At 60.8% G+C, this 27,321-nt stretch overlaps 1 protein-coding gene across 3 annotated transcripts in view; it reads right to left on the reverse strand.

Moving 5' to 3' along the window:
• MGLL (monoglyceride lipase) overlaps window positions 1-26,918 on the reverse strand; it is an 89,526-nt gene extending 62,608 nt beyond the window's left edge. Inside the window, exons 1-2 of one of the 3 annotated variants that reach the window (XM_052641681.1) lie at window positions 26,791-26,918; window positions 25,517-25,661 (exon numbers count right to left, since the gene is read on the reverse strand). In XM_052641681.1, the coding sequence (XP_052497641.1) occupies window positions 25,517-25,641 (125 nt within the window). In that variant the 5' untranslated portion in view covers window positions 25,642-25,661; window positions 26,791-26,918. Of the gene's footprint in view, window positions 1-25,516; window positions 25,662-26,133; window positions 26,584-26,790 lie in introns of those variants that run through there. The other 2 variants (XM_052641689.1, XM_052641673.1) reach the window with 2 other exon arrangements.
• Between the last annotated feature and the right edge of the window lie 403 nt (window positions 26,919-27,321).

The raw sequence follows: 27,321 nt of genomic DNA on the forward strand, positions 1-27,321 counted from the left end.
CAGCGTCCTGGAGGCCCTCCGGGCAGTAGCTGGAGCCTGAGGTCCCCCGCAGAGGTCGGCTCTGAGTCCACGACCCCGAAATCTCCGCCCGAGCGCCTCTGCCCTGCAGTGGTCACCGGGCTCTCCAATGCAGTCAGCCGGGGGGGCAGGGGCAGTCCCATGAACGGCCCGGGGTGCTGCCCCACATCCCTAGCAGGGAGGGCCACCCCCAGGGGATGCCTGGCCGGCCCGCCCCCTTCCTGCACTACCCGGCTCTCGGAGCCTGGCCACCTCCTCCTGCTCCAGGTCCCACTGCCCACCTGCCCTGGGGGCCCCCGTGAGGACGAGGACATGGCCTCCTGCTCCGCTGGGACACAGCCGGGCGAGGCCCTGGCGCTCGCGGCTGCCCGCTCTTCCCTTCACCGCTGCACAGCGTGGCCGGCTCCCCCAGACTGCCCGCTGAGGGTGTGGCTGCCGGGCCCCCGGAGGCCCTCTCCCCCCTCCTCTCAGCGAGGCGCACGTCCCCACCCGAAGCTGAGAGGCGCCCCGAAACAGAGGACGGCCGAGCGGAGACCCCTGGGCTCCCCCACGCCCCATGCTCTGCGGCCCTCGTCAGGAGCCTGCTGGCGCGGCATCTACAAGGGCAGATCCATTCCAGGTTCATCCCCACACACAGCCGCCTGGCCCGCCTGCCTGGTTCACACCCTGCAGCGCCCCCCGTGACGCCACGGCTCACGTCCACGCCGATCACCCCACACAGCGGCAGGCGGCCACGTCCGAGCCCCCATCCCCGAGCTGCCCCGGCTGGCAGATGCAGACAGACTCTGGTCTGCTGAGCGAGGGCGCCTCGTCCTGCTCAGAAAGCTCCCTGGCCACCGACTCCCGGACGCCCTGGGGCCACTCATCCCACCTGTGAACTCCGAGGCCGGACCGTCTGCCTCCCTTGCCCGGAAATTCTGCAAGCGGCTCCCGTCGCTGATGCTTCGTCCCCACGGGAGGGAGGAAGGTCCCCGACCTTTCTCAGGCATCGTGCCCGGGGCCACGTGTGGGTCCAAGCCCACGCCTCTCTCTCTAAGGAAACCAAGAACCGTGGATCTGGCTTTAAGGCACTTGAATGAAATCAACCCATTCATTCACCTTGACAACACACGACGGCCCACAAACATCTTAAGACTTGATGGAAAGGGGCGCAAAAAAAGTCGCCAAAAAGGGGCGTGCTTTAAAAGTCGGTTCTCCCTGGGTTCAGACCCCACCTCTGGCATCTGAGGAAATCACTCCCAGACTCAGGTGCTACTGCTGCTAAGTCGCTTCAGTCGTGTCCGACTCTGTGTGACCCCATAGATGGCAGCCCACCAGGCTCCCCCGTCCCTGGGATTCTCCAGGCAAGAACACTGGAGTGGGTTGCCATTTCCTTCTCCAATGCATGAAAGTGAAAAGTGAAAGTGAAGTCGCTCAGTCGTGCCGGACTCTCAGTGACCCCATGGACTGCAGCCCACCAGGCTCTTTCATCCATGGGATTTTCCAGGCAAGAGTACTGGAGTGGGGTGCCATTCAGGCAGGCAGGGGTAAAAGAGGAAGACCCATCCGGCCTCACGGGGGCATCGTGAGAAGTAAGCGACTGTGTTCTCCAAGTGCTTGGCCCATGGCGTGTGGCTTTCTGTCCCCGGGAAGCCTGCATCAGGACTGGGCAGATCAAGTCAGCTGAGAACACGCCAAGGTGCGTGTGCTGGTAAGGATGAGCCCAGGCACCGCCTCGCCTTCGGGTCTGTGTATCTGGGTTTTTACACACGCAACCAGGGCCCCCTGTGCCAGGAATGCACTTTCACCCCCCTGGCTCCAGCAGGCTGACCACAGGCGCTCCCACCACACAGGTAAGGCAGTCAGAGCGGAAGCAGGTGCCGAGCAGGACGACGGCCACCCTGCACCTCGGCTGGAGTCTGCCCCAGCCCCTACGCGTCTCCGCCTGCAACCCGTGTGTCCACCGGAAGGGGAAGGCCTGGCCTAGCAGACTTGCACAACGTGGACGGTTTCAAAAGCCTGCTGAGCTAACTCTTCACAAGCCAACAGCACTGAGATATCAGAAAAACCAGGGCTGTGTGCGCAGGTTACGACACAAACGCGGAGTGAGTGAAGTGTCGGTCACTCAGTCCCGCCCGACTCTCTGCGACCCCGTGGACTGTAGCCTTCCAGGCTCCTCTGTCCATGGGAGTCTGCAGGTGAGAGCACTGCAGCGGGTTGCCGTGCCCTCCTCCAGGGGATCTTCCCAACACAGGGATTGAACCCAGGTCTCCCGCATTGCAGTCAGATTCTTTACCCTCTGAGCCACCAGGGAGGCCAAACACAAATATAATTCTGTCTAGAAACTTCAAAGATTGGCACGCCTTGACAGCCTGTGTGCTAGGCTCTGCACTGTGCCGCTAGGCTGGGAAAGCTCTGGGTCTCAGGGACCCTTCCCTCCTTGTAAGGGCCTGTTCTTACTTTACAGAACATTCTATAGGTAAGTCTTCTGAAATCCTGTTGAAGTTCTTGGAAAGTTTCTAAAGTTCTTGCAGCAAAACTGTCTCCTAATAAGATGTTTTCTGGAGTCCTCAGAACCATGTCCTTCGGCGGGGCTGACAGAACTCTTGAATTTCTGGCGATTTTCACCTCGCGCTCGTCCTTTTGAAGGTCAGATGCGTCTGGTTTGGGGGACTGAGAGGTGACTGAGGGTCTGCCCGGATCCTACAGCGGTGGGCACAGAACTGCCCCCGGGGCCACCAGGACCCCTGGGGGACGGTAGCTAAGGCTCCTGAATTTACAAAGTGACAAAGCAGGCCACCAACTGCCTCAGGGATGACACGGGAAGCACTCAGGCCCACACCTCATCCACAAGAGTCTGAAAGAGGAACACGGCTCATTCGGGAAAACACCGCAGGCATCAGGAAAAATAAAACCCACATGAATCCCTCCACCCAGGGCTACCGTCAGGGACACGGTATTTCCTTCCATGCTTTCTCTCTCCATAGACATTAAATTCAGTTTGTCATTACTTATACTTTAATTCTGAACTTCTAACTACAGCTTACAACTGTAATCACACTTTATAACTGTAACCACGCCTAATGTTTCATCTGAGGTCCTTCTTCACTGACCTCTTTCCAGGAAGAGTTTCCCACGGTAGGAGCGAGCCAGCACCACCTACTTCGGAGCTGCTGTGGGTGGGCGGACGGAACACCCGAGCAGAACCCCCGCACCGGGAGGCGCCCCAGAAACGGCGCAGGGGACTCGCCTGCTGCACGCAGAGCAGACGCTGCCAGCCCAGGAGGCCTGAGCCTTCCCAGCCCCACACTGCGGGCTCACACTGCGTCTACGCTGGGCGGCAGGCTAGAAGAGGCTGGTTCTGATCCGCTTCCACCCCCAGCTCTGTGGCGGCAGGTCAGAAAAGGCTGGTTCTGATCCGCTTCCACCCCCAGCTCCACCCCCCACCCCAGGACAAGGTCACCTGCATGTGGGGCATCGAGGCTCAGGCACTCGGGACCACAGCTGGCCCTTCACCAGCGAGCTTCAAGGAGAAACCGCGCGTGGCCTCACACCCTCTGGGCGTCTAGCAGGTGGGGGACGCAGACGTGGCAGGGACGTGGCAGCTCCAGTCTGAGCACAGGCCTCCCTGACTCCTGGGCCACCAAAGGGAAGCTGTCACACAGCCCTCAAGATGGCCACACACAGAGGCCCACAGGGCCCCGGCAGGGAGGTGTCACGGGACGCCTGGTCTACCAGCCCTGAGCCCCACGCAGCACAGGCCTCCCTGCTCAGGGATGATGCAAGCCGTCCACAAGGAAACCACAGGCCACAGCGAAGGTGTGTTTCTATACAAACGCGCAAAAGCAGTTCAGCAGCAACCAGCTGCACGCAGAGGGGGCCGGACCGGCCAGTGCACTGCACTCCTGGGTCTCTGCCGGCTTCTGCTGGCTGGCTCCCCGCTGCCCCCCACCCCATGTGGCCATCCCCAGGAAGACTGGGCCCCTCGGAGCAGGGCCGAGGCTCTTCCCCAGCCCACGGCCGTAATGTCTGCAGGCAAAGACAAGCGTCCCCGGCACACAGGACTGCCTCGGCCTACAGTGGGACTGCCCCCCGGCCCCCCGAGCCTCGATCTGGTCTGGCTCAGCACACGGCCATTCTCTGAGCCGGAAGCCCTCTGAGAGCAGAGCCAGGGCAGAAGGAATGAGACCCACACCATCCCTTTCATCGCGACCGTCTTCATTCCTTACTCACACGCCTAGGATCGCATTTCTGCTGAATGCCGCCGGTATTCTGAAATGCGCCAGCTTGCAGAACAAAGTAACAGTGACAACAATACAGAAAGAAGGTCCTTGCGCTTCCTGGCGAGTAGGAGGGAAAATGGAAACAGGGACAGGCTTTAGTTTCTGGGCTCCAAAATCACTGCAGATGGTGACTGCAGCCATGAAATTAAAAGGCGCTTGCTCCTTGAAGAACAGCTATGACCAACTTAGACAGCAGATTAAAAAGCAGAGACATTACTTTGCCGACAAAGGTCCGTCTGGTCAAGGCTATGGTTTTTCCAGTGGTCATGTATGGACGTGAGAGTTGGACCATAAAGAAAGCTGAGCGCCGAAGAATGGATGCTTTTGAACTGTGGTGTTGGAGAAGACTCTTGAGAGTCCCTTGGACTGCGAGGAGATCCAACCAGTCCACCCTAAAGGAGATCAGCCCTGGGTGTTCATTGGAAGGACTGATGCTGAAGCTGAAACTCCAATGCTTTGGCCACCTCATGTGAAGAGTTGACTCATTTAAAGACCCTGATGCTGGGAAAGATTGAGGGCAGGAGGAGAAGGGGACAACAGAGGATGAGGTGGTTGGACGGCATCACTGACTCAATGGACGTGAGTTTGAGTGAGCTCTGGGAGATGGTGATGGACAGGGAGGCCTGGCGTGCTGCAGTTCATGGGGTCGCAAAGAGTCGGACACGCCTGGACGAGAACAGCAACGTGTGCCCAGGAGAGCCTCCCGAGAGCTCCCAGCCTGGTCCTCCGCCGACCCCAGCCTCAGCGCGGGGCGTGCCGAGGTCAGTGCGGCCCCTCGCCGTGGGCCGCCCTGGGTGGGTGGGCAGCCACGGCAGGGTGGGCATGCAGACGGGGTGCTGGGCGGGAGCGCATGCCTCCAGCCCCGGGGCACCCTGCCCTCACTGCCGCAAGCACCTTGGTTCCTTCTCTTCGGCACTTAGCCACGTGCGTGCTGCGTTAACGCCAGTCTGTTCCGAGTACATCCGAACTCATATCAAACAGACCTGTCCTCACGGTCTTTCTGGGTCGTTTCTTTGGCTTTGGAGCTGTGGGGCTTCAGCCACGTGGATGCGTGTGGCAGTGTTCACCAACACGGCACAGAGTCCCCTGCGGACAGACGTCTGGACGGGCTCCACCGGGGGACACGGCGGGTCCTGCCCTGGCGGTTGTCGTGTGAGGCTCCTGGCACTTATGGGCCAGGGCGTCCCTGTCTGGTGGCAGAGTCACCACCCGCGGGTGACGACCGTCAGCTCCACCAGGCAGGACCGGTTTACCTTCTCACCGACAGCGCTCAGCCCTCCTCTGCCCACGTGGCCTTCAGACCCGCCATCTGAACAGCTGGGAGAGGGAACCTCATTGTGGCCTTTATTCCCCTTCTCCTGATCATCAGTAGGGCGGCGGCCTCGCCCACCACAAGCCTTCTGGACCATGCTTGTGTACCACAACTGTACCCACCTCCCGTCTGTCCGGGGGCTCCTGCCCCTCCGGGGGCGCCCCGGCCACACCGAACCCCAGCCAGCATCAGTCACCCTTCCTCCCGGGCTCCCCCGTCTCCGGGCGTGGTCGTGACAGGCCCTGGTCACGCTGGGCTGGGAAAAGCTGCTGCTTTGCTTTTCAGGCAGTTAAGTGACACCTCACAGCCTCCATCACCCGGAACCTCGCCCAGCAGACACCAGGCTGCTCAGTGGGTTGGTGGGTTCACGGGGTTTGCAGGAAAACCGCAAACTCCTCCCGGCAGACGGCACTCTGGTTTCGGGTGGGACGTGAGGCTGTCCGTGAGAAGACAGGCAGGGCTCCTTGCCGGCTCTGAGCCTCCAGCCGCGTCGCGGGCAGCCCTGGGCCCACCACTGCGGCCCTGCCTGAAGCTTCTGGACACGGAGCTCGGGGCCCACCCCCCGGGAGGCCGCACCACTCACGTGGGTCCTCTGCAGGCTTCTGCTGCCGCCCCCAGCCCCCGCTACCCCAGACCCAAGGATCGCAGCAGCCTCTCAGCTCCGCACCCTGCCCCCAGCCCCTCCCACTCCAATCTGTGCAGCTTCCCGTCCTGCCGACGCCAAGAGTCGCCCCGCGATGCTCGGGCAGCTGACTCGCCCTCAGCCCTGCACCTCCGGGGGCCCCTCCCTCCCTGTGAGGCCGTCCGGCGCGCGCTCCGCACCCCTGCCTGTCCTGAGGCTCTGTGCTCAGGCTCCCCCAGAGCGATCCGGCCACAGAGGTCTCAGGAGGGTGCGGGTGGTCAGGGCGGCGGAGACCCTGGATGACCCAGCTGAGCCAGGGAGCAAGGAGGCAGCTCGGGGTCACAGGTAACAAGACTCAGGGCGAGGGGCAGCAGAGTTCCCACGAGGGTGGGGGGCAGGCAGGCCCAGCTCGGACACCATCCAACACACAGAACAAACCGTCAGGGTCCAGGGCCCGAAGCGGCTGGAGGGATGCGAGACACAGCTGGGAGCATCCATCACCCCAACCCGGACCTGCTACCCCAGCGGGCCCTGCCCAGGAGCCCCGTAACGTACAGATGCCTAAAGCAAGCTGGAAAGCGCTGCGGCCACACTCGCCATCAGAACAGGCAGGAGTAGACCTGGTCCCCAGCGGCCTCGAACCGGAGTCCTGCCCCTCCCGCCGGGGTCCCGGGGCCCAGCTCCCGCTCCGGGCTCCAGCCCCGCCCACGGTGAACCCACCCACCCTCTCTGCAGTTCCCTGCCTCACGCCCTGTCTTGGGGGCAGTGGGGCAAACGTATGGGAGCAGCGGGCATGAGCAACTGTGGCCCGGCCCCCTGGGCTCATCCCCATTTCACAGCCAACAGCTCCTCTCCCAGCCACATCACCGGGCTTCTTGGCAGCCCCCAGACAGGCTAACAGTTGCTGTGAAATGAACAAGCGATCACAGCATGGTGACAGGCAGACAGCACTTCCCTTGCTCGGCCCCAGGCTCACCTCCGCTCCCGGGAGCTTCACCTGCACACACGGCCGCCAGGCGGAGGCCACAGAGCCCGCATCCCGCAATGAGGCATGGCCACGTGACCACAGGCACGGACACGACTGCTGTGTGCGGCCTCCTCAACACCCGCCTCGCGCTGGCTCCTTCTTCCCCCTTCCCACGCCCTGGAGCGCGGACACCAAGGACCTGGCTGTGGTCACTGGACCAGCCCTTGGGGTGGGGGACAACAGGGCAGAAGGGGCTGGGCCCCCACCTGACCGTGTGGACCCCTGGACGGGTGATGGAGACAGACCCAGACGTACGTCTCACGTGAGCACCACGCTGCGGGGTTTCTCATCCCCAAAGCTCAGGCTGGACCGTAACGACCGTGGACCCTCACGGACGAGCCCGTCACCCAGGCAGGGGCCAGAGGGTGTGGCTGCAGACCCACCTCTGCGGTTCCTTAACTGTGCCGTGGGCCAGCTGCTGAAGCCCGTTCCCTTTCCTGGGAAGCAGGGACGATACAGGGCCAGCCGTGAGGCCGACACAGAGCGCGCCCCACAAAGCTGGTGGTGGGGGGCCCTCCTGCTGCATGACCCAGCCGGGCCCCGTCGGTCATCCTTTGCAGCAGAAAGCAGATGCTATATGAGTCCCGTGTGGTTCCCCACTGTCTCTGCCACAGCTGATGTTTCTGCCCTCACGTCCACGCTAAGGCGAGCTCCTAACGAGCAGGGCAGCGAGACCTGCAGCGCTGAGGTCAGATGCTGCAAGGCTCCAGCGAGTTTCCAAGAGCACCTGCTTTCTCAACAAAGAAAAAGGAAAACGCTGCTCATCCTATCGTATCTATTTATCTGGCCTTCCCAGGTGGCTCAGTGGTAAAGAATCCGCCTGCTGAAGGCTCAGGTTCCGTCCCGGGGTTGGGAAGATCCCCTGCAAGAGGGCATGGCAACCCACTTCAGTGTCCTCGCCTGGAGAATCCCATGGACAGAGGAGCCTGTGGGCTACAGTCCACGGGGCCACAAAGAGTCAGACAGGAGTGAGCTCGCATGCACACATCCATCTATCCCCCCACCCTTTATCCGTCTACATGCAGACCGAGAGAGACATAGACACAGACGCATTTCTCCTCGGAGGCTGCTCTGGCCCCACCGGCCGCACGGCGTGGCGCATGCCTGCCGCAGGGCTGCCCGCCCCAGCCCGGAGCTCACCCCTCTCTCAGCCACCGGTTCCATCAGTGACAGAGGCTGACGAGCTCGGGGTCTGGCTCAGGCTCTGAGCACACACCTGAATTAGACAAAGTCCCTACCCTGGTGGAGCCCCGCGTCCCCGGCCGGGGCCAGAATAATCAGTACATGAATACACGCCAGGCTGCGTGAAGCGCCGTGGAGAGGACGGTCAGGGCAGGGGGGCAAGGGATGCCGTGCCACCCCCCACCCCAGCGTGGAATTGCTTCCTGCAGCCCCAGGCCCTCTAGACACAGGCTGAGGATGGGGTCAGGATTCTCCAAAGAAGGCACGCAAATGGGCAACAGCCACGTGAAAAGATGGCCAGCGCCACGAGCCGTCAGGGACATGCACATCAAAGCCACCCTGAGGCGCCGCCTCACGCAGGGCGACCACCAAGGAGTCCACAAACAGCAGACGCTGGCGAGGCCGTGGCGAGAGGGGCCTTTCTACACCGCTGCTGCCACTGTGGAGAACAGTGTGGAGGTTCCTGGAAAGGTTAAATCTACAGCTGCCGCGGGATCCGCACTTTCACTTCTGAGAACGTGTCCAAAGGAAATGAAAAGACTCTATTCCCGAGATATCTGCACCGCCCCCCTGCTCACGGCAGCACTGTTGACAGTCACCACGCTACAGAAGCGACCGAAGTGTCCACCCACAGATACACGGATCAAGGCGCGGTGTGCACGTGCGGCGGACGAGGACTCAGCCGCGAGAAGTGAGGAGGTCCTACCACTGGCAACAAGACAGATGCCTGAGGGCATTATGCCGCGAGAAGGGAGTCACAGACAGAGAGCAACGCGCGGCGTCGCTCGGATGCGGAACCTAAAAACAGGAGGAGAGCAAAACGAAAGACACTCTTAAAACAAGGCGTCAGATTTGCGGTTACCAAGGACGGGGCTGGGAGGGGGTGGAAGGAGGTCAAGAGGCATTAACTCAAACTCCCGAGTAGAAGTCAAGTCCTGGGATGCAGTGTCCGGCACGGCGTATAGCGAGCGCTGCTGGAAAGCTGTGAAGAGCACAGATCCTAAGAGTTCCCATCAGAAGGGGAGAAGGTCCCCCCGCTTGCCTTATCTGTATGAGACACGAGCTCCTGTGATACTCATTTCAGACTCCATGTGGTTTCGTTAAGCTGCACACCTTGTTAGGCTCATGCAGCGTCGCACATCAATGACGTCTCAGCAAGGCTGGGAAGCAGCAGCCGCAACAACGGAAGGAGTTAGTCAGGGCACTTCCCCGGTGCTCCAGCGCTTGAGCCGGCCTTGCACTGCAGGGGACGCGGGTTCGATCCCTGGCTGGGGACCTAAGATCCCACACGCGGCGGAGCGAGTAAGCGCGAATGCCACAGCCAGAGAGAGGACCGCCCGACGCAGCACAGACCCGGGGCATGGTAGCCAGACAGACGCTGTTAGAGAGAGAGTCTGTCGGGCAGGGCGTCACTACCGCGGGCACTGCAGCCCGCCAGGCTCCTCCGTCCACGGGATTTTCCAGGCAAGAGTACTGGAGTGGGTTGCTATTTCCTTCTCCAGGTCATCTTCCTGACCCAGGGACTGAACCCGGGTCTCCCGCATTGCAGGCGGACGCTTTACCATCTAAGCCACCAGGGAAGACCCCAAATGCAAACAGCACCAGATGCCGCCAGAGGCACTGAGCCGCTCCAGTCCTCGTGCTTGAGATATGATGGGCAGAGGGGCCTGGAGGCCCGGGCCATGCTTGACCAGGCCCCCAGGATCTGCTGGACGTGAAGAACACGCTCGAACTCCAGGGATGAGAGGCGCATACCTGCCTCCCATAAACCAAGCTGGAAACGCACGCGGAAATTATCACTCCTCCAACGTCAGACAGCTCCTTCCTGAAAAGAATTTCCTACACTTTCGGGGTGTGGCCTCGGGGAGCGGTTTATGTTCCACGGCAAAGCAGTCTGTACCATAAGCGGCCAGGAGAACACGGCCCTTCACTGATACCAACAGTGCGATGTCTTCAGCGGCGTCTCCTTGCAGCCACCGCCTGCCTGCCACCCTGTAAAGGTCCTCACGCCGAAGGGCTCCTCAGGGAGCTGGCGTCCGGATCAGTGTTTGGAACCGGCCCTCAGGGAAATCACTAACAGCCTGCCCGCAGAAGCACACAGCCTGATGTTCAGGATGGTCCCTTAATGGCGAGCATCACAGCTGCGTCAGGGGCTGTGATGTGGAGAACCAAGGCCAGGGGTTGGGGTGACGGACCGGCTTCTCTCGGGAGAGCTCTGGGCTCCGTCCCAAGCCCAGGTCTCCTCTCTGCACAGAGAAGGACCCGCATGGGCTCTGGGTCCCAGCAGTGGGCCGCCGCCTGCCGGAGGCCCCGCCTCTCAGGGCCTCAGCTGGACACACAGCAGCAGAGGCGCCGTCGGGGCGCAGGGCTCTGGTGTCCCATCCCGCAAAGGACAGAGCGGCGGCGGGCTCTCGTCGGGCAGCGGGCAGCGGGCAGCAGGGAGGACTTGTGATCGCAGGGATGTGCACACTGCAGAGGCCAGACCACTGGTCCCTGGAAGGGACGGGAGAAACCTCAGCACTCACTACGCGGTGTGGCGCGTCACAGGGTGAGCACTCCCGTCTCACGGGCTCCCACACAGACGGGCGCCCGGGCCCAACGCTGGCGGCCCGGTGTTAAGTGATGGACACTGGGCCGTCAGGGTCGCCTAATCCCCCCATCGCGTCCTCTGGGTGGGTAGGGAGGCCTCGGCGAGGTGCCGGTCTGTCTGAAACAGCTCCCCAGCACAAGCCGGCTCTGGTTTCTGGGCCGAGAGCAGCCGGAGCTGAGACGCAGCCAGGGGGTGTTCCTGTGCCCCATCCCCTTCTGCTGAGGGCATCTCAGGCTAGCTTTCCAGCCCCCGAGTTAGAATAAACTTCCCGCCCAAAACAGACGTGCAATGAAAAAGAAGGTCTAGTCCAAGGGAACAGCAAAGACAGGACTCTCAAGTCGGACGCTGGGGCCGACAGCACACAGGCGGCCTGCACGGGACTGGAGTGCGGCTCCCCGGGGTCCGGGGGGCACCGGGCCCCGCTCTCACCACCGGACGTCTGGAGACCACCCAGAGGAGCGAGGCCGCACACAGAGGTGGCCCCCGTAAGAGGTGGTCAGTTAGGAGGCCAACCTCCAAGTGGTCCTGGGGGATGAGGAGGCAGAAAGCCCCGGCGTGGGCCTCCCTGGCGGCTCAGCGGTAAAGAACCCGGCTGCCAGTGCGGAGACAGAGGTCTGATCCGCGACCCAGGAAGATGCCGCACGCCACGGAGCATAAGCCCGTGCACCCAGCTACGGGCCCACGCGCTCTGGAGCTGGCGGTGGGCAGCAAGAGAAGGCTCTTCATGGAGAAGCCTGCACACCGCAGCCACGGAGCGGCCTCTGCAACCGGAGAAGAGCCCGCGCAGGCAGACACACGTAAGGCGCTCTTCTAACAGGAAGCCCCGTTGCCAGGGAGGCCAGCGAGAGAGTGGCCGAGAGCAGGAGGGAGTGGACGGCAGGCGGGCGCCTGCCCCCTCCCCGGACAGCAGGCTTCCGTCAGACCAGGCCAAGGCCACCTCGGCTCAGAGCTGGGCCGGCAGGGTCAGCCAACGCCCTGGGCCACCCCTCACCCGCCCCTCACTGCCTCGCCCGCCTGGCTCCTTGCGGGTGGGCCTTCGCCTCTCACTCGGCTCAGACCTCCAGGTCCTGCCCCAGCCACCCTGTCCCTGCGAGGGAGCGAACGGTCCCAGCTCCTCTGTCCCCCCATTTGCAGAGCCGGGGACTAACCATCTATCCGCACGGCTGTTTCCAATTCCTCAGAGTCTGCGAGGTTACCAAGGACCGTCCAGAGGGGGGATCAGTCGTCCAAGCTCCCTACTTTCCCTTCATTTCTCAGCGTCGTACCATGGACATGCTCCTGGAAAGACAGCACATTTTGTTTTCAGCAAAATTCAACGACCCAAGCTGAACAAGCAGGGGAGAGCCTGGAGGCTGCAGAAGAGACGGCCACCGCTGGAGGGGTGCTGGGGGAGTGGGGAGGGGGCACAGGGGCGCCTGCCCCGGGGGTGACCCCTCCCTGCTGGGAGGGCAGGGAGCAGGGCGACCAGCACACACCCCGAGAGGAAGGCCTGCACGTTCTCCAGGAGGAACCTCTCCTCAGGCCCGAAGGGGCACCCGGAGTTGTCCGTGGACGTCGGGGCAACACTGGGATCCTTCTTAACGGCTCTGCGAGGAAGCACGGTTCTGAGAGCAGCGTGCGACTTTGCACCTGGACGGTGCCACGGCGGGGGGAGAGGGCAGGGGGCCTGCGGCCTGACAAGTGGCTCCAACCTTCCTGTAAGAATGTGCTTGAATCCATCTTATGTAACAGTCTTTTTTTTTTTTTTTTTCCTGGAAGGAGAACAGCATGAACTTTCCAAGTCTGCAGATGGCTCCAAGTCCTTCTGGGCGGTGAAATGCCAAGCGGATGGCAATCAACGATCGGGAATCTATTGAGAATGCAGGAGAGGGAAGGAGCACCGGGACGAGCTTAGGGGGCAGGCTCACCACTCTGCGGGGACAGAGCTCAGGCCTCGGAGCTCTGCTGAGACCCCGCGAGGCAGCTCCAGCCAGGCGCACGTCGTCAGAGCCGCCGCTGCAGCTGGACGTGGGTGGAGGGGAGGGACCGGGCACCGTGGGCTCTCTCCACTCCTGTCCCTCCACCCAGGCCCCTGTTCGGAGCCCCTTGCCGAGCCTCAGTCTTCCCATCCGTCGGGGGCGTTTACAAGGCACCTGTGCACACAGGCGCTTCAGATGGCTCTGTACGTGTTTACAGGGCAGAGCTGGGTGCTGGAGAGAGCAGTGCCTTTAGAGCACAGAGACGCGCGTTCAGACCCCGGCTGCGCGTTCATTAGCACCCGACTCTCTGGGGCCAGTCTCCCCATCAGTGAAGCAGCAAGCGTGGCGTCAGCCCCACGTGATGCTGTGGGACTCAAGCAGGTGAAGCCCAGGAGGGACCCAGCGAGGTGTGAGGCTTGAGCGTGGGCCCTTCCGAAGGCGGCGCGAGGCTTGAGGACGCGCATTCCGTTTTTATAGTCGTGTTTCCAACCTCGTTCCTGTGACTGTCTTTTTAATATGACTGAGATCACCGTTTCACGCTGTTTCCCCCTTGTGCCAACATACCCTGAGTAACTCTGGGTCATCAGGCTGTTGGGTAAACATCGTTAAAAACGTCTGCCTGACGCCGCTTAACTCTCTTTCTTAGGCACTTGTGTTTTTTTGGTAAGAGCTTTCACGGGATATAATTCGCAGATAACATAATCTGCTCTGTTAAAGTATACAATTCAGTGGTCTTCACATGTTTACAGAGTAGTATAACCAACCTCGTAATCAATTTTAGACCGTCTCCATCACCCTGAAAAGAAACCCCTACTCTTAGCTGTCCCAACCTCCACCCCAGCTCACGGCCACCGCGAATGCGCCTTCTGTCTCCGAAGACTGGCCTAGGCTGGACACTTCATGCAAATGGAATCGTATTAACCCGTCACCTTCTCTCAGCATAACTGTTTCAGGTTCATCCATGCACCGGTATTTCCTGCCTTTTCATGGCCAAATATTCCACTGTGTGGACATGCCACATTTTATTCATCCATTCACCAGTTACGGACATCTGGCTCGTTCCCACATTTTGACCATTAGGAATAATACTGTCATGAGTGTTTGTGTACAAGTGTGTGGACACGTTTTCAGTGTTTTAAAAACTGGAGTGTCATTCATTTACAGTGCTTCAGGTGTACAGCAAAGTGGTTCAGTGATGCCTATGCTTTTTCAGGTTCTTTTCCACGATGGGTGATTAGAAGACATCGGCCACAGTTCCTGATGCCACAACATAGGTCCCTGTTTACCTGTTTTGAAAATACTAGTATGACCTGTTAGTCCCCAGTTGCTTTCGATACGTACCTAGGGATGGAACTGCGGGGTCATAAAGTAACAGTGTTTAACCTTTGAGTAACTGTCAGCCTGTTTTCCAAAGCGGCTCCACTACTTTAAATTCCCTCAGCAGGCCACAAGGGTCCAGACTTCACATCCCCACCAGCTCATCGCTGTCCTTATCACATGGCCATCCAAGTGGCTGGGAAGCGGCCCCTCATCGTGGCTTTGATTTGTCCTCATCTCCCTGATGACAACTGATGCTGAGCATCTTCTCACACGCTCATCAGCCATCAGTACACCTTCTCTGGGGAAATGTTCTTCAAGCCCCTTGCCCATTTTTTCAGGGAGGCTATCTTTCTATCACTGAATTACAAGCATTCTTCTCATGCCTCAGATACAATGCCCTTATCACACAGATGTTTTGCAAGCATTTTCTCCCATTCTGTGAACTGTTTTTTCGTTTTCTTCAAAGTGTACTTTAAAGCACAAAAGGTTTTCATTCTGGTGAAGTCCACTATGTCATTTTTTTTCTTCTGTTGCTTGTCCTTTTGGGGTCACATCTGAGAACCATGGTCAAATCCCAGCAGGTGGTCTTAAGACGCGGGACACCAAGGCAAGGGCCGAGCCCACAGCGACTTCAGACGAGCTGGGGCGTCTGCCACGAAACCACAGAGAAGCACAAGCTTCTGTGAAAAGTCAGGACGCGTGTCGCGTGGAGCGTCCCGTCGGCAGGGAGATAGCAGAGACGTCACCGGACACGCGAGCCGCTCTCACCAGACGCCAACCCGCCGGCTCCTCGGTCCCGGGGCAAAGGACCGTTCTGCTGTTTAAGCCAGCGGGTCTGTGGCGCTTTGTGGCAGATTAACACGACGGCATTCAGATCCCAGCTCCCGGACCAGCCCTTCCAAACGCACCTCCCGCCGTGCACGGCAGACGTCAGGCCGAGAAAGACTTCCTGCTGTTTTCAGAACATGCCTGCATGCCCGTGTGGAAGCGGCTCCTCCAGTCCCCTTCAACACCTCCAAGGGTCGGTTTAAAGTCACCTAAACTTGTGCCTGAACCGCCCCCTCCCCACCTCCTCAGAATGCAAGACCCTCACGAGCAAACCGCCACGGTGCTTGGCGCTGTCTCCCTGACACGTAAGGGGAGTGGTCTTCCAAGGCAGAGGAAGGACCCTGCTGAACCACCTCAGGGTCTCCAAACCGGAATGAGGCCAGGCACACACAAGAAGCTCAGAGAGAGCTCATGCGATCGGGGGTCTGCGGTCAAGCGCACCCCGAGTCTTCAGGCCGCTCGGAGGACCCCCATCGCTTTCCGCCCTGGTGCTGAGCAGACACCTGCAGCTCAGTTAACACCTGCCGCGTCGCCCACACGTTCAGAGGAAGCGGACCCCACCCCAGATTCTGGTGCCCGTGCTGACTTCTGCCCGAACACAGAAAACACTCTCTGCTGTCCTGCAGGCCCACTCACGGGTGTGTTTCCAAACTTTACTTCAAAGTTAAAATGGTTAAGACGCAGCCACCTAGTAGTCCAGGGGACTGGCTGCCTGTAGGGAATATTCTCTTCTTAGCTGTCGCTAACTCCCTTCACTGCTGCTTCCGAATGGTAGGTGTCCTCATTCCTGCACAAAGAGTAAGCCCCTCTGGTCCACACTCGGTGGAAATGCTGATCCTTTCCTAGAAAACCAGGCCGCAGGGACTTTAGAGACTCACCCCGCCAAACTGTCTTACCTTATAAACACAGGAAGTTCACTCATTCATTCAACACACATGTTTGGATCTCTTGGTTTGTGCTGGACATGAAACTCTACCGGGGCGAGAGCTGAGGAAGCCAGGATAATATGAAGCTTGAGCTCTGCCCTGGAGAAGCTCACAGGTTGTGTCGCCAGCGTGAGATGCAAACTGGCCCAGAGTTATATAAAATCGCAAACTCTGGGAACCTGCTGGAAAGTCTACCGGATGCCATCTTATCTAGAGCCACTCAGAGGCAGAAACAAAATTCCAACCCTGGTGTCCCAGCTCTCGGCACAAAAGTCCCTTCCCAGCGACGGAGTCAAAAATAGCCACGAAACCTCCTCCCCCGACCTTGCTCCGTGGACAGGCCTCCACCGCCTCTGGGCTGACTCACTCTGCCAGCAGAGCACTTGCAAACTTGACCCAAGCAGAGACTTGGAAAGCGTGTTGTTGCTCCCTCATTGCCCTTGAAACACTGCCATCCTGATGCCCCAGGGGACGTGGGGAAGAACACACCAAGAGCCTGCCAGGGGCAGACACTCGAGGCCAGCAGGCCCCGGCCGGCTGCCTGCCCTGCGGGGGAGCAGCTGACCAGAGGCGCACAGAGACGCCCACGGGGCCCAGCACGGGCTGCCCACCAGAGGCCTCCTGACACGCTGCCCCTGCAGACATGCCAGGGGCCAGGGCAGCCCTCGCAACACAAGCCCAGCCCAGGCGCCAGCACCTCCACACACCCGAGCACGCCGTCGGGGCCCGGAAAGAAAACAGACGCCAAGCGCTGAGGCCGCTGCCGACGGGGCTGAGAACCGGTGGGCCTGGGTGCGCTGACCCCCAGGCCCCCTCCCTAAGGGTGCCGGTCCTCCAGCGGGTCAAGGGTCCCACCTCCAACATGGGCACAGAGGTTTTCACGTGACATTAATCGAAGCATTGAGTTTGCTAACTGCGTGTTATCTCAGAAAGAACTGCACCACCAGCGGCTTCCCCACGACTTTGTAAATCGAGCACCCGCAGAATGGATGCTTTCTCGGTGTCTGAAATCTCACAGCAACGGCTCTAACTGCTAAGTAATTAGCCCGGAGGCTGGGGAAAGCACACAGCCTGCGCCACGCGGAGGGAGGTCAAGACGGACGTCAGGGAGGTGCCTGTGACAGATGCTGGCAGGCAGGGTGGAATGAGCACGGTGGAGGAGCCCACTGGGTGGGCAGTGGGGGAGCCCAGGACGACCCACACGCTCACATCTCGAAACTGAGCCAGGCACTGACCCCACAGACGCCCGGCGTCTGATGCTACGACCACCCAGGGGAAAGGGGCCCCTGTTTAACCACGAGAAGAATGGCTCTCAGGTCCAGCGACAGCCTCCAGCCCCACCCCAACCGTGTGACTCAGGCGGGTTCTACCTCCAAGGCCTGCCATTTGGTCTACCATTGCCAAGGCCCGCCACTGTCCACGGCACCGCCCTGCTGTGTGGCCCCAAGACACCAGTCTCCCCTGAGGGACGTCTCGGCACGAGGGATTGAACAGCATAAACATAGCGAAGCACCTAGAACGCCTAAAGGCCGTGCTTCCCAAGCAGGGGCCCTCATCTCTACTCCGGCCACTCGGACGGCCCGGGGCAAACTGCCCTGCTGAGACCAGGCCAGCCTGACCCGAGCCCCCGGCCCCTGCTCCGGGTCCTCCCCTCCTTCCCGTCTTCCCTCCTCCCCGCTCCACGTGGAGCCCTCCCAGCCCACATCCTCTGCTGCCCGTTTCTCGAGGCCTCCCGGGCTCCCCTGGGCCCCGCAGCACCCCCGGGTCCTACGTCAGTTTCCTGCATCTCCCTGAGGTCGGGCTGCCCCGGTCCTCAGCCTCCCTGGTCTTCGCAGAGGCGCCCGCACGCTTCGCACCACTGAAAAGAGGACTGCCCAGATGGAGACACGGGGGCGGGCCTCGGGGGAAGCATGGAGCAGGAGGCCCTCTGAGAGCCCAGCCCCCAGCAGGAGGTCTGTGGATGCCTCCTGGGAAAGCCACCCCGGGGTCTAACCCACAGCGGGGAGGCACGGGGCCGAAGGATGCCAGCCCTGGGGATGCCCCTGCGGCCCGTGCCAGCCCCCGGGGGCGTGCTCACCCTCTGACGCCGTCTCCCCACTACAGGTGACGCAGCTGGCACTGAGCCTTGGGGTCCCGGACTGCCCCCACCCTGAGGGGCTGGGGAGCGGGTGGCCCACCGTGCTTTCCGAGCAAGGGGGGACGTTCAGGTCCCGTGGCTCTCCGAGGTCCACAGAGCCCACCCCCTAAAGCCTCCACCACCCCCAGGAAGCCCCGACGGCTGGGGAGAGCTGCCGCCTCTGAGGGTCCCCTCGTGCTCAGCCCCGCCAGCCACATGCTCAGACACCTGGGTCCCCGGGGGGAGACACGGTTCTGAGCTCCCGCCGAGGGCGGCCCGGATCTCAGGGCCAGGGACACGCGTGTGCACTGGGGGCCCGAAAGCAGGGCTGAGAAGCACTCTCAGAGCTCGGAGACCCAGGCCCTCCTCCGGTCAGCTTTCCTCTGAGACCCGCTTTCCAGGGGCCGCGCCCACGAGCCCAGACCTGAGACTCTGAAGGGCGCAGGGGTCCCTTCGCTGTGTCCATCCTGCCTGCGGAGCCTTCTGAGGACTCTGCTCAAGGAAAGGAAGGCCCAGTTCCCCTTCACCCTGACGTCCCCTGAGGATGCAGTTCCCGAACCCGCTCTCTTTCCTGCTGCCCTCCTGGCCACCCTCCTGCCCTCTTCCTTCCCGACGCTGACAAAGCGGCGGCTCCACGGTAAGAGCTCCTCTGAACCTTTTTGCAGAAGGTAAGGCAGCCAACCAGTCCATCCTAAAGGAAATCAGTCCTGAATATTCACTGGAAGGACTGATGCTAAAGCTGAAACTCCAGTCCTTTGGCCACCTGATGTGAAGAGCTGACTCACTGGCAAAGACCCTGAAGGCAGGAGAAGGGGGCCGCAGAGGATGAGATGGTCAGATGGCATCACCGACTCCATGGACATGAGTTTGAGCAAGCTCCAGGAGTTGGTGATGGACAGGGAGGCCTGGCGTGCTGTGGTCCATGGGGTCACAAAGAGTCGGACAGGACTGAGCAACTGAACTGAACTGAATCCGCCTCCCCACCTCCACCCCAGCGAGCAGGCATGGGTGAAACGAAAGCGCCACCCCCAGCAGAAGACTTGGCTGACCCTAAATGTGGGACAAGGGTCACACTGTAATCTCAGCAGAGTCACACACGAAGGGCCGTTGGCAGGAGAAGCGCCGTTTCGTTGGCACTCGGGGACAAAGTGCGCCTGGATGGGCATCTCTACCTAAAAGGTGCTGAGCAACGCACAACGGTGGACAATGGCCGCCTTTCAGGGAGCGGCTTATTTTGCAATTTTTTTTTTCTTCAACTCCGCTGAAAAACAAAGCCCGACTTGTATCCACAGAACATGCTTATAGCAAGTGGAAAAAATTATGCCTTAACGAAGCTGTTGGAAAAACCAACTGCGAGAATGTGGCAAGAACAGCAGTGTCCTCTCACCGTCAAAAGATCTTTGCTATTCGAAGAGTCTTAAAAAAAAAAGCCCAGAAGAGATGCCCTATTTAAACATCAGGCAGTTTGCTGCAACAAAGGCGGAGACACCAGGAGGAGGACCGGCGGCTCCATCCACGAGGAAGGAACTTCGGGAAATTCTTAAAATAGGCAAGAGAAAGCTGAGGTAGGACTGGAAGGCAGTGATGGGACTAAAAATCATGTCGCTGCCATACAATACAGAGTAAGGACCACGGGCTCCGCGTTTAGGTGGAAATATCAGGAGCCCACTCAGAGAAGTCTAAGGCCCTTTCTGATTCTTGTGGTGGGGAGACAAAGGGAGACAGGATTCCTCTCTGGCCTTCAGGAAACTGACCGCCCCCCGTGTCGGTATCTCACTGGGGAGGTTTGCCGCCCACCCCGCTGGTCCCTGCTTCCTTACTGGCTTCTCGGGGATGCTCCAGCGGGAGGTCCCACAGCCTGGTGGTCCACAGGTCCTCACCATCAGAGAGCAGCCCCGGCGTCTCTGGAGGAGAGTGAGCTGAAGGTGTGCTATGCAGGGGACCCCACGCTCCCCGGGCACCCGGGGAGACCCCTGGGAACCCTCCATCACCACCTGGCAAGCTCCGACCCCAGCACCTCGAGGAGCTGGCTCACCCCCTTCGCCGGCACCCTGCATCACAGCAAACACCTCCTGCCAGCTGAGCTCAAGCCACAAGCCCGACTGCGCGACTTTTGGGCCTGAAGGCGGTCCACAGCTGCCCACCCACCAAGGCGCAAACTCAAGCCCATGGCCTGCCCATAGCCTGCCCATGGCCTGCCCATGGCCAGCAGGACCCCAGGGCCTGGCCTCTCCCTGTCTCCAGCTTCCCGTGGTTCCCGGCCCTGCACATCCTTCTCACCGGAGCAAGACCGCTCAAGGGTGCTGGCTGGAAGGGTGAATGGGAGCCTGCGCTCTGCTCACCAAACCTCCCAGCTGAGGGGCCGTGCCGACCCCACGCGGCCCTTCTTCTAATTCGCACCACGCCTGGCAGCTGTCCCGTCTCTAGGTTAGTGTTGCAGAGTCGCTCAGCCCTGTCTGACTCTTTGCAGCTCCGTGGACTGCAGCCCGCCAGGCTCCTCTGTCCATGGGACTCTCCAGGCAAAACTACTGCAGTGGGTTGCCATTCCCTTCTCCAGGGGATCTTCCCGACCCAGGGACGGAACCCAGGTCTCTGGCATCACAGGTGGATTCTTGACCACTGAGCCACCAGGGAACCACCCTCCCCCTGGTCTCGAGGTACCCCCCCTTCGTATGGTAACCACTCCCTCTTCCTCAGATGCAGGGATCGTCACCACTGTCTCCCCACCCTGGTGCCAGCTCCCCGGCATCAGTAAACCAGTGACTCCTGACTGGCTTGTTGGGCGGGAATGTGACCACAGCTGAGTGGGAAGAGTGGATGCACCCAGAACTGGGCCCCTAGGGCCACTTTCGGGGATGAGTAAGGGGTGGAACCTAAGGGATGGGACACTCTTGACTGCACAGAGATCCAGCCGGTCCATCCTGAGGGAAATCAGCCCTGCGTGTTCACTGGAAGGATGGATGCTGAAGCTGAAACCCCAGTACTTTGGCCACCTGAGGCGAAGAGCTGACTCATTAGAAAAGACCCTGATGCTGGGGAAGACTGAAGGCAGGAGGAGAAGGGGACGACAGAGGATGAGATGGTGGACGGCATCACCGACTTGATGAGTCTGAGTAAACGCCAGGAGTTGGCGATGGACAGGGAGGCCTGGCACGCTGCAGTCCATGGGGTCAGACACGATTGAGCGACTGAAAACAAGGGGTGGGATTCGGTTGGCCCTGGAGACATGCCAACCAAAGGTAGTGATGCGTCATGCCTAGTCACACAGGTGGTAGGAGTTCAGGGCGGAGGGCCGCGAGGGACCGGGAGCAGCAGGGGCCCCAGGGAGGCAGACCCCCCCAGACACACAGAACCCCGGGGAGCACCGCCCAGAGCACGGTGCCCACACCCTACGCGGAGGGCACACAACCCAGAGAGCAAACCGGAGGCAGAGGGGAGGACGGAGATGAGCTGACCCAGGGGAACGGGACCTCAGAGGGCAGTGGGGTCCGGCCGGCTGGCAGAGGCTCCGCACTCCATGCCTGCACCTGGCTGGCCGGGAGGAGCTCCGTCTCCAGAGCCCCAGGCGCCAGACCCAAGGGGCTGGTGGCTGATGGGAGGACAGTACGAGGGCGGCAGGAAGGGAGGGTGTTCTTCAGCCTTTAAATATATCCCAGCTCCCGGCAAGAGCTGCTTCTTCTTCAGGTAAATTTGCATAGGTGGGAGGAAGCGTCCTGAGACGGCTCTGGCCGCAACTCCCAAGGCAGACGCTGAGGGCCTCGTGGAGACGCGGTCAGCATGACCGAGGGCAGAGCAGGGCACGTCGGAGAGGGAGGAGGTAGAGGCTTCGGCTTGTGGACTCCAGGCCCACCAGCAGCGGCCAAGGCTCTGAGCCCACAGGGAGGCTCCAGAAAGGACGCCGTGCCACCCTCCTTCAGAGGAAGGCCACCCCCACGAGGAGGCAGCAAGGCGAAAGGGGCTTCAGGGTCCCGGGCTGAGGGGCCCCTGCAGGGGACCTGGATCTGGAGCTGTTTCAAGGTGGGGGGGTCACCCGGGTGTCTGCACCAGGCCCCCGGCCAGCGGAGGAACGGCGCTCTTTGAAGCGGCCCCCGGGGACCCCAGCTGTCGCAACAATGAGCCAACAGGAAGAGAGCCTGCTTGGCTCCACGGTGTTGGGGCGGGGGGCTCCCCAGAGACGGAGCGCGGGCTGGGCACGAGGAAGCCCCTGCTCGGAGAGGAGACGCAGGGCATCCAGGCCTTTATCCCACAAGGGTCTGCTTCAGACTGCCCGGTCAGGCCCAGGCAGACGGGTGTGATGTGTCCACGCTGGGCCCTGAACACCCCGAGGTCTGCAGCTGTGCGATCACACGTCCCTACAACCCTCCTCAGCTGGCGGAACCAAGGGAGGACTTCCTCGGAGCCAAGCCATCCAACCGGGCGCTGCAGTCGTCAGACCGCTGGGGCCCCGACGCTGCTGACCTGTCAGCCATCCTCGGGGGCCAGGATGGCTGAGTCACTTCAGAAGGTAATTCAAAGCTGCCCTTCAGGCGGGCTGAGTGGTAATCTGAAGCCAAAGGCGTGAAACACCATCCCAGGGCACGAGAGCCGTGACAGAGCAGCTCACGTCCCGCCCGGCCGGCTCCGTGACCCCGAGAACACCGTCAGGGAAACCCTGCCGCAGAGCCAGGGTTTCAAAAATTCCACAGTTCCCAGTCTCTACAAGGCAGCCAGTCCCCAGGGGCACAAGAAGATCTGGGGTTTCAGAACAGATCATATTTTGCCCTACTGCCAGCAAAGAATTAGGAAGAATAATGATCCTGTTGGCTTCCCAAGTGGCTCAGTGGTTAAGAAAGGAGATGCGGGTTTGATCCCTGGGTAGGGAAGACCCCCTGGAAGAGGAAATGGCCAGAGGAGCCCGGAACACTACCGTCCACGGGGACACTGCTGAGCACAATCACAATGAAAGATCCTATCACTCCTTTCCGTAAGGAGTGACCTTCATCCTAACAAAAACACGCAAGAATTTATCAGGAAGACAGTCCTTGGACGGACGTCTCGTTGTGCTCACTGGAACCAGAGGAATGTGGACAAAATGCAGCTGGACCAGCTTCTGAAAGGGTTCACAAGGACAGCACCTGCCTCGCGGGCTGACTGGAAGATAAACCTGAGATCACATCTGAGAGACCAGTCCAGAGGCCAGAGCGGGCCCGAGACCCACCTCATGGAAGCCCGTTCTGCTGGAACCTAAGGACGGTCAGTATCCACCGTCACCGAAAAGCTCTGCACCAGACAAGCACAAACCTGCCTTGGCGTGACCAAGAAGCGGGCTTTCAGCCTCGGACTCATGATAACTAAGACCCCTCTATCAGGCACCGTCTATAAGGCAGGGGCTTCTGAGGTCCCTAGGGCCTCCCTGGGAAACATTTGTAAAAAGGAGCAGAGAGAGGGACATTTGGTGGTACTTTCCCCGAGCATAGGAGCACAGAAGACTCTGAGCTACCCCGGGGTAAGACCCTGGAGGGTGCTCCCTGGAGGGGCAGGCTGAGCCCAGCGGGCCGCTCCGCTCCGGAAGCAGCAGGTCTGTGGCCCACCCGCAGGAGGGCAGGGCGGTCAGTCTGACAGAGCAGCTGAGCCCAGGTGCAGAGATGCGGCCCCACCAGCGGGCACAGACTCTGTCCTGAGGCCCCCCCGGCCCACCCCACTCGGCCTGGCCTGATCCCTCCGGGGCCCCAGGGTGCAGCAGCCTCTGTCACCGCCGGGCCTCCAGGACCTCTCGAGGGGTCAGGACTGGTGGGGATGGGTTTTAAAGGTCCTCCAACCCGGGGGGGCCTGCCCCCCAAGGGAGCTCACGAACCTGCATCATCTGAGAGGGGGGAGACGAGCAGGCGGGTGGGGGCCCCTCTCTGACAAAGCCCGGAACCCCAATGTGGCCCCCACCCACCCCATTCTCATTCCCAGCAGGAGATAAACACTGACCCCAAGAGATTTAAACACAACTGGCGGAGGTGGGGGGGCGGGTGCCAACGCTAACTGGAGCAAAAGCAAGGAAGTGGGCCCAAGGCCACTGGGGTGGAGACTGGGAGGCCAGCGCAGCTCAAGGAAGGGCGGCCCCGCCCCGTCGGAAGCCTGCGGGCTCTCCGTCCCGCTGACCTCCAGTGAGGACAGCCTCCCCCTCCACGAAGGAAGCCCCCAAAGTCTGAGGCTCGCAGTTCTCGTTGTCTTCGTGCACACTGAGCTAATAAACGCGCCGTGCACTGCAGGGTGGTTAGAAGTTAAAGCCACAGTGGGCCACTGCAGCCAGAGGGAGCCTGCGGCCGCCTGCCAACCTCGCCCGCCCCATCCGACACCCACCCGCGCCCCCTCCAGCGCTCTCCTCCGGAGAGCTTTAAGAAAGACAGCGCCAGACCTCAGGACTATTAACCGCCCACTGACAGCAGTTTATCCGGCTGCCCTGAAGCTGTGACTCTAAACCAGGTCTTCACAGTTCACGTCTCTGCTTTCTTGTTGCTTTTCGCGTCTTGAATGTGAGCTACCTGGACTATACACACCTTGCTGAAGCCGGAGGAGGAATTTCAAACCTGTGCTTGGGTTGGGTAACAGTGAGGAGACAGAATCTTGCAACCCAGCCCACATCCCACACCGCACGTGGGCCTCCGGGGACCAGAGGCCTGTTGGAGCAGGTAACATGTCCGAGGAACAGGAGACGTTCACTGGTCGCTAGGCCAGCTGGCTACCCCAAATCGTTTCCTTCCCTGAACAACACAAACAAGCAGGGTTTTCCCCGTTTTATGCGAGCGGAGGGAAGTGGCAGAAGACCAGCTGTCTAACTGTGTGTCGTCCCAACGCCTGTTTCTAACAGCAAGACATAATCCCTGATGGGAAATGTACCAAGCAACTGAGCTAGCAAGACATCAGGAGACAGGCAGACCCCCTTCCTTCTCTGACACACGAATCACACCCTCTGAGGCTCACAGTCAAACCGGACAGAGAACAAAAGTTACTATATATACACATCATTTTGATTTTATCTGATCAGGTGGTTCTCGGTCACTGTTGGGTTGGATTTTAAAGGCATGTCTGCACAACAGGAAATCAACTCCAGCACAAAAAATAAAGTCCTGTGAAAACCGCCATACGGTAGAACTCACATCCTACTTGTCATATTTGAAATAGAACTCCTGCTTCTTAATTTTAAAAAAGATGAAGCATAAGCCCTCAGCTCTGTTAGCCTGCTGGGCTCGGTGTTCAAACGGCATGTGAAGTAGGCCGTGGAGAAAGTGGCCTCACAGGAGCTGCATAGGAAGGGGGAGGGGGCATGAACCTGATGCCCCTGGGGGGCCAACCTCAGCATCTCTGTGGGTGGGGGGCAGACTGACCTGGGCGCGCCTGAGGGTTTCCAGTACCGGCAGAAGAGGTGCTGTCCGTCAGCGTTGACCAGGTGAGGGAGGTCCTGGTAGGGAACGTTCTGTGGTGTCAGCCTGGGGGAACGTTCCTCTGGCATTCTGAAAGGATCTTCAGGTGCTGGGAAGGAAACAGGGAATGGTGCAAGGTCAGAGAGATGGCAGAGCACACAGACAGCAGGAGGGAGACCTTGTTCAGAGTCACTAACATTTTTTTAAAGCAGTTTGCTTTTTTTTAAAAAAAAAACAAAACCCTTCCATTTCAAAAATTTTACAGATACATATATTTAATACTGAAAACCCAATTTGTTCTTAAGAAAAATGCTCACTTTATCTTTTAAGTGCTTCATTACAGCTTTCTACCCCCCCCCCCATCTGTGTTTTTTAAATCATTTCAGGAAACTTCATCTTAAAGACTATTTTAGCTGTAATCAAGTGGAGATGACAGTCAGCCCTGTGGGCATAAAGACCCAGCTGCAAAACACCCATCCATGCTAAAACCCCCAAGGAAGTTTCACAGGGGCGCGGTCACGGGGTGGATGACGCTCTGGTTAATTCCTTCTGCCCGAAATTCTAAAGGTGCCGCCACAAACCTGTCTGCATCACGTCCGTCCTTCTGCGGTCCGCCAGCACACAGCCCCGAGCGTCAGGGCCAGACCAGCCCGGGCAGCCCCCTCATCTAGGCGGGGGGCGCCCCCCACGCTTCCCCAGCTTCCCAGCCAGCGCCCGGCCCCAGCTCCTGCCTGGCTTTAGGAGCGCGGGGCCCAGGGCTGCCCCCCGTGAGCGGGCGGAGCCACCCAGCACTGGCCCCCCATCACTCTTCCTAAACAAACCCCTGCGGCTGGGAGAAGGGTTCCCGGGAGGCAGCCAGGGCACCAGCTCCGCGCGACCAGATCCCCACCCCCGGACACGCACGAGCGCGGGTCCCCCAGGAAAGTCAGCCAGGCTCCCCCAAAAAACTTTGCCGCCTGCCCGCGTCCGCCGGCGCCAGGAGCGCAGCCCCGCCGGCAGGGCTGCCTGCGGGGGACGGACACGCGGACACGGAGTTGACGGCGGCGACAAGTTGGTTCGGGGCCGCCGCCAGGGAGCGGGGCGCACGCGCCGGGCACACGCAGACACGCGCGCGCTCGTGCACACGCGCACAGGGGCGCGGGAGCCCACGCCGAGCGCGGGGCCGCGGGGACCGCGGGACGCGGGGCGGCCGCACCCGGGGGACAGGGACGGCTCGGGGCGGGGACTCAGGCAGTTACCGGGCCACGGGCGCCGAGTCCTCGTCTGCGGCCGGGACCGAGAGCTGCGCGCCGCCGCTCCGGAGACAGGGCGCGGCGTCCGCGCCGCCACTTATCCCGGCTCCCTCCCGGCGGGGGCGGCCGGGGGTGGGCCGCGGGAGGCGGCGCCGGGCCCACGTGTGCGGCCGCCCGCCCGCCGCGCGCTCCTCCCCGCCGGCCGCGCCCCGGGGTGGCGCCCGGGGGACTGGCGCGCCCCGAACAGCCGCGCTGCGGGAGGACACGCCACACCCACGCGCGCACACACCTCGCGCGCACACCCGCCGCACAGACACGCGTGCAGGGGCGACACAGGCGCCCGGGCGTCCCCCCTCCGGAATCACACACGTGGACACCGCGTACACACTCAGGACACGCAGATGGACACACAGAGAGACTCGGACACAGACACACACACCCCACACAGTCAGACACACATAAAAAGCTGGGGCACGGTGGGGGGACTTGTGCCCAATTTCCAGGAGGTGGGGGCCAGGCCAACAAGGGCAGGCCTGG

The sequence above is a fragment of the Budorcas taxicolor genome, chromosome 1 (assembly GCF_023091745.1).
Source record: "Budorcas taxicolor isolate Tak-1 chromosome 1, Takin1.1, whole genome shotgun sequence".
Lineage (NCBI taxonomy): Eukaryota > Metazoa > Chordata > Mammalia > Artiodactyla > Bovidae > Budorcas > Budorcas taxicolor.